The 12,494-nt window shown below is 39.4% G+C and overlaps 1 protein-coding gene across 4 annotated transcripts in view; it reads right to left on the bottom strand.

The window, feature by feature from the left end:
- phactr2 (phosphatase and actin regulator 2) overlaps positions 1-12,011 on the bottom strand; it is a 53,233-nt gene extending 41,222 nt beyond the window's left edge. Inside the window, exon 1 of one of the 4 annotated variants that reach the window (XM_058651109.1) lies at positions 11,751-12,011. In XM_058651109.1, the coding sequence (XP_058507092.1) occupies positions 11,751-11,889 (139 nt within the window). In that variant the 5' untranslated portion in view covers positions 11,890-12,011. Of the gene's footprint in view, positions 1-5,122; positions 5,228-11,750 lie in introns of those variants that run through there. The other 3 variants (XM_058651108.1, XM_058651112.1, XM_058651111.1) reach the window with 3 other exon arrangements.
- Between the last annotated feature and the right edge of the window lie 483 nt (positions 12,012-12,494).

Raw genomic sequence — 12,494 nt, 5'->3', positions numbered from 1 at the left:
CCAAGCCAAACACTCCTACCCCAGACCAATGCTCAACATGTGTTTGTGTGTGTGTGTATACTTGTATTTGTTACCTCTTTAGGTCCTCATGGAGACCAAAACATGGCCCTAATGAAGCAGAACCTCATTTCTGAGGATTTCTTAAGTTCCGGGATAGGATTTGAATTGTGGTTAGGTTAAGGTCAGGGATAAGGCTTAGTTTGGCTGCTCAAACGAATGAAATTCAATCCAGTGTCCTTAGAGAAATAACTGCGCCAACCTGTGTGTGTTTTTGTGTGTGTGACCAAGAGAGACAGAGAGACAGAGCTCTATCTGTCATCTCTGTCAACAGTGTCAGTTGAGATCATGCAGAACCAGGCCTGACAGAACTGCCATAATATGCACTCAGTGTGACATTCCAAGCCAAGACTGCCATCTAGTGTTCACTACAAAACTCAACTCCCTGCAACGACTGTGGGGATTCCAGGATGACTGATCTCCTGCAGTGACGTGTGCAGACACTGCCACACTCTATGTACTCTCTCAAATACTCTAAACCCAGTTTTGTTTGTAGTGTACACTGTTCAGACGTAAACACATTCATTTAAGGGTAAATACTAGGGGGCAGTCTTTAGTTAATAAGGCGTAACTAAATAAGCCGGTGCAGGAGGGAAGCCCTGAAGACGTGGGAGGATGCAGGACAGACGGATGGAGATGCAGAGAGATTTATAGCACAGTTAACTGACAGTGTTAGCATTGACAGAGAGGTAATGTCATCAACCTGATCAGCAGCAGTGTGTTTAATGTGTTAGAAACTACTGTATCCGTGTGCGACGTCAAACGGAATGAAATGAATTGCAAAACTCTTTCCATAAAGGTTTGGACACTTTTTAAATATGCAATAAAAACTCTAATCTGGGAGTTGCTTCATGAATTTAAACCATTGTTTTACAAACAAGGGTGCAAAGAAACGATTTTCAATGACTTCACTATGTGAAAATCTTAGTTCATCATAGGGTTTGTTGTTTTAGCAATGTTATAATGACAATGCAATATCACTTTATTGAAATACACGTATGCAGTATTAAAATAACATATTTTCTCAGAAAAAAAACTCAAAGTGTCAAGTATTTAGTGGGATTTACCCTTACACTTGAACAATAGCACAACCCTGGCTCTCTTAAAAGTGAAACCCCAATAATGTTAATAGTAAAAGCTGTTTTTGGCCTACTACTGTTTTTATGCTACAAGTTTATTCGACACATAATATGAGTTAAACCCATTGACAAGAATTTGAATGTGAAGGTGACACTTTTCTAAAACGACCTCCTGTTTAACTTGGCACTAAATAACTGAGATCAACTGAGGCTGCTTGACCTTTTCATTGACCGGAAAACAATACGGACAAGACAAGAGAGGCGGAGGACAAGGAGGAGAAGGAGGAGGGCAAGAAGAAAGGAAAGAAGTCATCAAATATTAAGTAGTAGCCTCAGCAGAAAAAGGAGGTAATAATTGTTTAAGTGCTACTTTTCAGAGCTTTTCTCTCCTCCCCTTACACTTATTTATTTATTAAACGTACATGTCGTTTCTGACAGGGTGCACGACGGGGCACATAAAAAATGTGAGACTGTGAGTGACTATGGCAAATGTAAATCATTTTGTACATTTATGACCGTCTTGAAAAGAAAAGAAAAGAAAATCTTCCTAAGTGGTCGTTGCCATGCACATGCACTTGCACAAAAGTGTGAAAACTTATGTGTGCAGCTTTTAATGCTTACCTTTTAGAGAGACCGGACATGGCTCGATCAGGATCATGATTCCAACCACAAACTGTCAAGTGTGACTCAGCATGGACTCAGCTCACTTTAACAAGCAGCATGACCGTACTGACAGTCTCTCTGAATGCTATCTCACCATTGTATTCAATAGTTCCAATGGTCCAAATCATTGTCTATATCATAATTACAAAAATCTTCAGTATATTGAGAGATTACATTGACTATTCTGACTGTGGTTATTTGTCATTAGCAGATGTTTTTGTTAATTATATGCATATTAAAGCTCCTGATAACCTTTATACGCAAATAACTTACTATAGTTATTTTCCACCCAAATTTAAATTGATTTCTATTTTTTTTAAGTCTCCAATGAGATGGTTTAGGTAAAAGAGCAGGAATAAAATAACAAAGAAAGGCAATTCATGAAAACCAAACTTCCGTTTCACATTTCCCAGTATGTAACATTTAGGAGGGTTTAATGGCAGAAACTAAATGTTTATAGAAGAGTATAATTGCTTTTTCGTAGCCTTTTATTTGTACATTACGTCAACCTGAACGGACAAACAGTCATAGAGTGTATTTTTGGGAAAAAGGAAGGAGTGAAGTCAGTCATTATTCCACACTGGACCTTAAGCCCTTTCTTGGAGGTAACTTAACATTATTGTCACTCATCAACCAAACCTTACACACTCTTGATTATGCTGAGGTTATGAGTGGTATATTTAGACTTAAACATGTACTATTGATGGTGTAATCATTAATATTTAATATTGACTTTTTTTTTTCCATTTTTGTAGTTTTATTGCACCATTTTAACCCAAAGGTATGGCTGACTGCCATGTTTATTTGTTGTTGTTTTTTGCCCTGACATTCATTGCTCAGCTGCTTGCTGTGAAATATCACTCTTAAAATCATTTAAGCCCGTAGATTTGGCAGCTGACGATTATCTAAAGTCATTTAAAATAACTTCATATTGATCTAATCAGTTGTTGCACACGACCCAGTTGTCAATAATTCCTCCTAACAAAGAAGAGGTTGCTCCTTTGCTCCACTGTCATAACCAAATACATTCCCATTAAAGGCATATTTACTTTATGACATCAACTGTGCAGTCTTTTGCTGTATTGATACTTCAGCGGTTACTGTCATTTCTCTTCCTCTTCCCATCTGCCGGCCAGCTCGTCTGAAACCTGATCTCCTGTTTGTTGTATTCTGTTTGGTGCAACCCATAAGCCGCCATCATTGCTAAAATGTTGCCTGTATAAATCAATAGCTGACATCCTGCCAGACAGGCAGCCTGAGAGCTTAAGAGAAAACGAGCTTGAGAGTGGCAGGCAGAGGAGAAGACGGGGACAGAGCAAGCTCTGTCAAAGATTGATATTCTAAAGCTCTTTAATAATAACCGCCACATAAGAAAGGCCATAGTGGCAAGAAATTGTAATAGCACACTCAAGATTATTGGCAGAAAGAAAACGCTGTGATATGAGGCCACAAGAGGACAGTGAAAGTTTAGAGTAAACCAACACCAGCCAGCGCTTATTTCCACCTCCGTATTCTATTTATCTAAGGCAATATTTGCACATATTTGGTAAAGAATCAATGTCATTTGGCAAAAGCAAGTGTTCTGAGCTTCCACAGTCACATTTGCTTAGTACCGTTGTGTTAATATTGGACAAGATCTAATAGCATCTGAGCAAGGTTTGTTTTAAACTAGACTTCCACTGTTTGAAGATGGTTGCGTTGGTCTTTGTCCAAATAACACTCACTGATGCACTCTGTTTAGAAAGTGGCAATCATATTAATGTTATCAGGGGTGCAGATTTACCAGCAAGATAAAAAAAGAATGCATTATCTCTTCAACTAGGATGAATATTACCGCCATTCATGCAATCATTACGTCACCAAAATCCGATTTTCTCCTTTCACAAGAAAGTTGGACGGACAGATGTAGCTGCAGTGGGGAAGTATGTATTACATTAAATTCACAACTCAACGTAAGCATAACCTTTTCCCATTTAGAATGGAACCTCACTGAGTGCAGAGGTGGACGTGCAACAAACTCAATGTCAACAAAATGTAAGGTTGTTGATGCTCGTGATCTACACTCACGACAACACAGCTGCTCACTCAACCACTCACTCTACACAAGCATGCAATCCAATATGCAGATGCATGTGCACACAGTCACAGATACTGTTTTGCATTGCAAAATGCTTTTTCAGACATTCGTCGTGTACCTCAGCACGCACGTCTCTGTCGACCAACACAAACACAAAGAAGTGGATTGAAAAAAAGCAAATTGAGTACTATCTCTGTCTTAAATTTTGGTCTTGTTTTACGGACCAGTGGCAGCAGGAGGCTCCTGCTATGACAACCTCTGCAAACAGTAATTAAACTATATTAGATAACACAGGCTCAATATAGACTTCCTGCCTTCTCTTGCAAGTGTGTCACCAACAACTGTCATTTTGTTTAATAAACGGAGAGACGCCACCTGTAGTGACTGTCCTTTCAATATTCTAATACTGACAACAGAATCACCGCCATTACTGTGGATGTACAGACACAATAGTTACTTAAAAGTTAGACACAAAGTCCTTAATCTTTTTTTTTTCTTTTAAGTGTCAGCAAACCTGGTCCTCACAGTGCACCAGAAGCCTGTTTAAGTGGAAATACAGCCAGCCTTAATGTTATTAAGTGTTCTACTTGGAACAATAGCATCTAATTAACTCTGTACACAACGTACTGTAGTTGTCACCGCTTTGAAAGTGGTGTTCCCGAACATAATGCATGACTGCGTATTGTTGCCACTGCCCTATTATCATTCATTGCCATATTTATTTTAAGTCGTGAAACCAGACAGGGGACAAGAAAAACCAGCTCCAGCTCAGTGACTCCTCACAACGACAGCCAAATAATCTCTAACAACGCCGGCACAGACACAGAATACACCTTTTATATGTAAAAGCTGTTGATCTGCGTGCTGTTTACAAAACTATATAAAAGTAAACACAGGCACTGTGAAAAAAAAATATTGGTACACATCAATATACCAGTGAAGCTGAAGGCGACTCAAAAGATTTACAGCCTGTGTGTGTGTGAGTGTGTGTGTGTGTGTGTGTGTGTCCTTCACATTATACTATATGTAACGCAGTCACTGCTAACAGGTGACATCTTAAGCTACATATAAGGACAGCATGTGAGGGGAAGAAGTGGTGGAAAGATTCCGTGTGTGTGTGTGTGTGTGTGTGTGTGACTAACACAGACAGACACAGACACAGACACACAGAAAGTCAATGTCACACTGGAGAACACAAGCACAGGCAAACAGAAGCGTTTTAGAGGAGGAGGAGGCGGAAACTCACCATCATGTTCCATGATTTGACCCAGGTAATTTTATCAGCAGTGTGAGAGTTGATCCTTGCCTCTTCCCGACACACCACCTCTGTGCCGCCCTCCCTCCTACCCCCCACTGACTCCCCCTCCTCTCTATATCAACTGTCTTCCTCCTTGTCCTATTCTCTCTCTCTCTCTCTCTCCTCCCTCACTATCTACTTCCCTCCTTCGTCACTGCTCTCCCTCCCTCCCTCCACTGTCTGCTACTCCCTTGCCCCTCCTCCCTCTATCCCTCCTGACTCTCCCCTCACACCAATAAAGACCATTAAAAGTTAATGTTTGTTTCCATCTCTATTCCTTCTCTCTCTCTCTCCTCTCTCTCAATCAGTTTCTTCCTATGACTACAGACTCTGGCTCCATGTCTCATTTTATTTTCACTCTCCATGCTGTGTTGAGGTCCCATGGTGACGTAGGAAATGAGGAGAGGAGAGGACAGAAATGGATGAGAGAGGAAAGGATGCAGACAGGAAATCATTGTTTAAGAACGAATGCTATAGAGAAGGAGAAGGAAATCAGCAGGAAGTTTGCTTCCTGTTTGGCGTGTTTACTTTCCTTGCTGCGTCGTATTTATCTCCAAATATCAATCACACGTTAACATATCATCATCATTTCTTAAGAGCCAGACAGAGGACTTGTTGAGATCTGGAAATTGTGATTATTTCAAAGGGACAGACAAGGCCACCAGAACCATGTGCAGGTTGTTTTTTTTTTAAATCATCAAAATGAATGTTGTTTGTTTTAAGTGTAATTTTCACTACAGTGGTTATAATTTAACTTATTCTGTCACTAAAATATCACAAAAATCTGCATATTTAAGATGCTGGAACCAGACAATATTTGACATTTTTGACAAAGTGATTACATGTGAAATATAAAAAACTACACTTCACCTACACAGTCTTAACAACGCACATTGGTTAGGTTTTCGAAACTGGATAGATATCTGAGAGCTTTAAATACAATGTGATGAACAGGGAACACATCTGACGACCATGGCGCCACAGTGACTACAGCACGATAAAAGCAATGTACTGTACGTCATAAACATAACATCAGCGATAATCGCAAAGCTTGATAAATCAATACACATAAACTCTCAGATACAGGCGCACAGAAGTAGAAATAGAGACGACTCAAATATACAGCTATGGAATAGAAGAGGGGCTAAGAGGCACTTACAAGAGCCACTACACACAGTAAATATGTCATTGGTGTAAGACAAAGGTTTCATGCTGGAGCAACGGAACTCACTCACTCACTCATCGTCTACCGCTTTATCCTCTACATGAGGGTCGCGGGGGGGCGCTGGTACCAATCCCAGCTGCGTATAGGGCAAAAGGTGGGTTCACCCTGGACAGGTCACAAGTCCATCACAGGGCCACATATAGAGACAAACAACCATCCACTCTCACACTCACACCTACGGCCAATTTAGAGAGTCCAATTAGCCTAATCCCCATGGGACTGTGGGAGGAAACCAGAGCACACGAACAGAGAGAGAGAAATGTGAAATTGTGTAAAAGTTAATTTGAGGTTAGGTGCAGAGGTAAGGGAAAGTAGTGGTTGTGGTTATGGTTAACATACAGTAAGTTGCACGCATACAGAGTGAGAGAAGACAAAGAAGTGATGCAGTCTTCTGTTGTGTGTTTCTAATGTACAGTACTTTGCTAAGTTATGTGTTTTATGTTTTACATGGCATTACTTGTTCTGATTGCATCCAAGAAACCTAATTGGAGCTGCGCGGTGAAGGAAACAGCAGCAGCAGTGGCTGGCACATGCAGAACAGCATTTGTGGGAAGCCAAAATTGTGAATGTGTTGTGTGTTGACATTTGAATATTGTGATGACGCATGTGCAAAGTTTATAATGTGTGTGGCGGGGATGAAAGGCTTTTCATAAAGTAAACATCAGGCTGTCCCAGGCTGAAGCTGTCCTTTGCACTGTGTCGTGTCATGAAACACGTCTCCACATGTCACCACAGACACAGTGAGAGAGTCATGTGGAGCTGATCAGAGTCTTAAACACCATTGGGTGAACTCATATGGCAATGTAACAGATTTTTGTTTATATTTAAATGGTACACACTAGAGCTTTAAGTCCCTAAAGTTGACCACTGTCAACATGTGTATGTGTTTGCGGTAGGGTAGATTGTTTTCATAGTCGATTCGTCTGTCAGAAATGTGGAGGTCTTGTTTTGTCCACAAAGATTTAGTTTGAATGATTTCTTTGTTACATGGAGCCAGAAAATAGTCACATTTAAGAAGCTGAAAAATCACAACGCTTGTTTTTATTCTTCATGGATTCCCTAAAACTGGACTACATGACTATATGGACATAAATATTGTCCATATAGCCATGAACTTATAAATGAAATGACCCATTCATTATACATTTTCTGTGTTGTTCCTTTTCTTTTCTTTGTTGTTTTCTGTGTTTCCTTTTCCCCCCACTTCTTTTCATTTGTATTTTCTTGACTGTCCAATGTGTCAAACTATTACAGCTTTATATTTTATGTTTGGGGTGTTTGTGACTTACATCTATCACACCTGTTTTTTGGGGTTTTTTTTAAGTATCATGCTGTGCAGTGCAATGTCGACATCCTGTACATTTGCTATTCAGGTGTTTCCAGAACATGCTAATAATAGAGTTAAAGGCTTAGTAAATAACCACACTGAGTTACTGACCACTGAGAGGTGGAGAATGTGAGACTTTGACTTTTGATGCGGCCCAATGACACAACTGCCAACAAGCAAAAACAAAACTACTAGCTCATCAACACCCACCCACCCGCCCACAAGTACCACGATTTCGATAACATTTCACTTCAGTACAAGTAGAAGTACTGGTCTATAAATGTACTCAAGTTAAAGTAAAAAAAAAAGTGGCTTTTTTAAAATTTAAGGGGACACAAATCTCCCATTGTGTTTAATTAAAAGCAAACATAAAGACAAAATAAAATATGTAAACACCTAATGTATCAGTCAAAATGGGTCAAAGGTCACACATCATTCACCTGCCTGTCCCCATCATTCACCTGTCCTCATTCCCTGCCAAAGTACACAAAAAACCTACTCAATTACAGTAAATGTAATTCATTACTTTCCACCTCTGGTCAGGACACATCCAGGACATAATGCATTCCCAAGATCCTTCATTACCCTAACATTAACCACCACAACTAACTATACCTAACCCTAATTCTAACCCTAACATTACAACCAAGTCTTGGACCTGAAAAGCCATTTAAAGTTGTGGGGACAGTTTACCTACATAAAGCATAGTTGGTTGTAGGGAGTCTGTTAGGCCTGATCAATGTGGGTAAAAAAAAAGTCACACTTCAGTTATACATTCACTGTATTAGTGATGGAGCATTATATAGGACATCAAACATAATACAGACTGCTGTGAAAAATGAGATAGATTTTACAATCTGAAGACACTGTGGTTAAGGTTTTGTTCAAACACGATTTGTTTACGGTTGGGGAAATGCCATCGTCATGGTTACAATAAGGATCCGTGTCAAGTAACAACTGCAGACATGGGTCTGTGAGAGACCCTAGTAAAGTTAAAGTCCAATGTTTTGTTGACCCATCCATCCATCCAAGCTATGCCCGACCACCTGCCACTGCAGCCAATAATGTCACCTGATGTCTTCCATTGTCCCTGATGGACAAGAGTCACAATTGCAATGATTCAAACGCAAATCTACTGTATTTTGTTTAGGGATGTGCTGAAGTGACAGATCAGCAGTGTCTTTAATGAACACAAGGGTTTGACCGTAGTCCTAAAATAAGGATGTTTAAGCCACGCTAGGGATACAAATCTGAAAGAAATCTTTTGTATAGATATTCAGAATGCACTAGCTTTCCCTGTTGTCCTGCCATGGGGGGCTGCATGACTGCAATGTGTAAAAACTAATTTGTGTCTGAAGCAGCAGTTGAAGGCAAATATAGTGTGTGGACAGTTGTAACTACAACATACCTGGATATGTTCCTTAAAAATAAAGCTTAAAACAATAACATAGTGGGTATATCAGTGGATGTTAAAGCAGCGGTGCCTGAGGACAGACTGTGTGTGGGCAGTGAAGGGGGACGGGCTGTTCTCTGCATTACAGCACATTTAACAAGCAGTTGTTACAGACTAAAAGAGTGTGTAATTAATGTTATTTCAAGGAGAGTACCCACTAGGAGCAGAGCACATCAGCGAGCTGACACTCTTCCTTTCTTCAGCCTTTCCCTCTGCCTTCTTGTCCTGCCTAATCATGTCGTCTTTTTTGCCACATCTCCTATATTTGTTGTTTTTAATAAAATTCTACATTTGTCTCTATTTTTATTTTATTGTTTTACTTCTATGGCCTGCCCTCCCTCCCTCTTTTGTCCCTGTATCTCGGCTCTCCATTTAACAACCCTCTGCTTTCTTGTTTTCTCTGCCTGTGTACTGAGTGTGATACAGCACCCATCTGGAGGACCACATGCCATGTACCATCCCAACGTAAACCTTATTCTTAACACCTAGGCCTTAAATACACATGCAAAAATAATGAATGTCTATTTTTGAATGGCTTAATCTGTGGACAATATGTCGATTATTTTCTAGCAGTCAATTAATCACCCTGCCCAAATAAACACATTTAATCTCTTCACTTTCCTCAGGACGTTGTGAATTCTACTAATATTTGCTTGAGGTGTGTAAATGACACAATATGAACAGAGTTTGAGACTCACGAGGATCAAGTGGACAAGTGGAGTAAATAAATGAAGTGGTGATGTATTATTGTAGCACATGAAGCTGACCATTTCTTATAGTCTATAGTTTATAAAATATTAAAAGGTGTATGTAAAATCAGCACAGACAAAATGCACATATTTAAGTTAGCTAATATCTACATTTCACCCCAGAGTCTGATGCTTTTGAGGAGACACCCTGTGAGATATGAGGAAAAACTCCAACGCCATTATACACACCATGTTCTATGATGTTGTAAAAAGGTAGATTAGCGCCCTCTGTTGTGTATTTTATAAACTACGCTGTTCATACAAAATCACAAGTCACAGCATAATACTGAAGGGACCTTTTCTGAATTTAGTTAAAGTATAAAAATAGAGTTCATACCCCAAACTGGCAAGAAACATAAACAACTTCCATGGTCATATCCTGTAATTACAACATAACCACATAAGTAGATCATTTCCTGTTTCCCATTTGAGACAAGAAAAGCAACAACTTCATGTAGTCAATGCAATTAGACAACAGAAAACAACATTGACATTGTGGAAAAAGCACTGTATTGTTAAATGTCATGTCTGTTGTTTAGGTCAGGGCAGTTGTAGGCGTGCAGCACAACTGCAGGGTGAACGCTTAGTGAAAAGCACTGAAGACCAAACCGGTGGGAAGTGGTTATAACCACTAACACATAAGAATGTCAGGTTGCTCTCAACAGCAGAAGCTTCAGGCGGCAAAACTATGACACTGACATTTATGTGAAGCACTGGGGACAAAAAGCTGATTAACACAGCAGTTGAGGTCTCGCTCGGTGTCTGTGGAAAGAGTTCATCTCCTCCCATTGGGCCACAAAGGAAATACAGAACAATAACCGAGTACAAAATAAAAAGGATGCTTTGTTTACCTATGATATATAGTATTTATACAAATGAAGAATAAATATGCAACATTTTTAAAGGATAATGGATTTGTTTAGTGTATGTCTTTATGTATCCAGCGCTCTGATATTACCAGTCGTGTACCCTAAAAGTCATACTTCAATAAAAGTAAAAGTATCTTACCAGAAAATGACTTTAGTAAAAGTTGAAGTCACTTTTTAAGTAAAAGTCTTAAAGTTTAAGTATTGATAGTAATGTTCTGATAAAAAATATACTTAAGTTTTAGAAGTAAAAGTATTCAATGTGTGAATGGGTGAATGGCAAAACTGTAGTGTACAGCAGCTGATCAAGACTAGAAAATCTCTATATAAATACACACCATAATAATAGACCATAACTCCTCTTCCTTCTGATTTTATTTGGTAGCAATGAGTAGTCGTTAGGGGAAATGTAGTGGACTAAAAGTAAAAGTTGCTAGAAATATAACAGAGTAAAGTACAGATACATGAATGTTTTTGTACTTTGTTAACACTGGATATTACAGTCTCTGCTGCATGATCAGTGAGCACTGTGATGGGTCATGCTGTGTACCATAAACTGGATTTGTTTTTTATCAGTGTGAAAAACTTCTTTTTTTTTTATTTAATATGACCTGATAAAGACAAAGAAAATGATAAAAGTGAATTATTTTGGTATCAAGACACACAACAGCGTGAAGGGCAGGAGAGTAAATGCAGAAGAACAGGAAGCCACTGCTGCTTTATTAGTCATTTAGAGAGTCTAACCAGGAGCAACTGGTATAACTTGCAACACCAACAAATACATGTAGCCTCTTCTGTGTGATTAAACACAGAGGCGGGTAGTTTTATTAATGGTGTCTTTGTAACAACTGCTGGATAAACTTCAGCTGGAGTTTAAATGTATAAAACTAATCAACTCAACCTTCTAATGCTTTGTAAAGCTGAATTTTTTTGGTAATTGTGTGACGTCTCTCCTACCTGAGCGGGCTCCCCGGAGCCTGAGCAACACTCTGGAGCGAAATCCGGAGGTGTCACTGTGAGAGCGGAGCCTGGGGAGAGGCCACGGCTGAAAAAAGTGTCTCATCTCCGGCGGGTAGGTGTCCCCCTCCTCTCCCATGATCACCTGCTCTATTAGCCCCACCGAGAGGTGAGTCTCACATTCACAGAAGACTTGACATGAATTTCATCTTCATCGCCGATTCTCCTCCACCCAAACTCTCCCTCTGTAGAGAGCGAGAGTGTGTGTGTTTTCCTGTATTTGTTCACGCCCATCGCCTCTGAGAGACCTGTAGGTTACCTGTGTGAAAACTTTTTTCAAATATGAGGGGGATTATGAAACATGCCAATTATCTGACGAACTGTTAAACCTGTTCATTTGATTCTCTTAGTCTCATAAAGGCTATTATGATACTTTATTGTTATATTTCTTTTAGACTGAAACAAACATAGTTTGGGAAATAAGACAGCTATATGGCTTGGAAGTGAAAGTAAATATTTCAAAAATAAAAGCCAAGAGAAATAGAATAATACATGTGTGCATATGCAACATAAAAATATGCACGTTCTTTTATTTTCATTTTAAAACAAAATGTCCGGCATAACACATAGTAGCTCAAATAAATCTAAGTAAATAGAAGCGTGTTCTACTTCCTTGTAGTGTGGAAAGTGACCAGCAGAGGTCCCCATGTACTACTATATTCATTATGTTCATTTCTGCAGTTA

This window comes from Solea solea, chromosome 15 (genome assembly GCF_958295425.1).
Source record: "Solea solea chromosome 15, fSolSol10.1, whole genome shotgun sequence".
Classification (NCBI taxonomy): domain Eukaryota; kingdom Metazoa; phylum Chordata; class Actinopteri; order Pleuronectiformes; family Soleidae; genus Solea; species Solea solea.
This window is presented reverse-complemented; position numbering and strand designations above follow the sequence as displayed.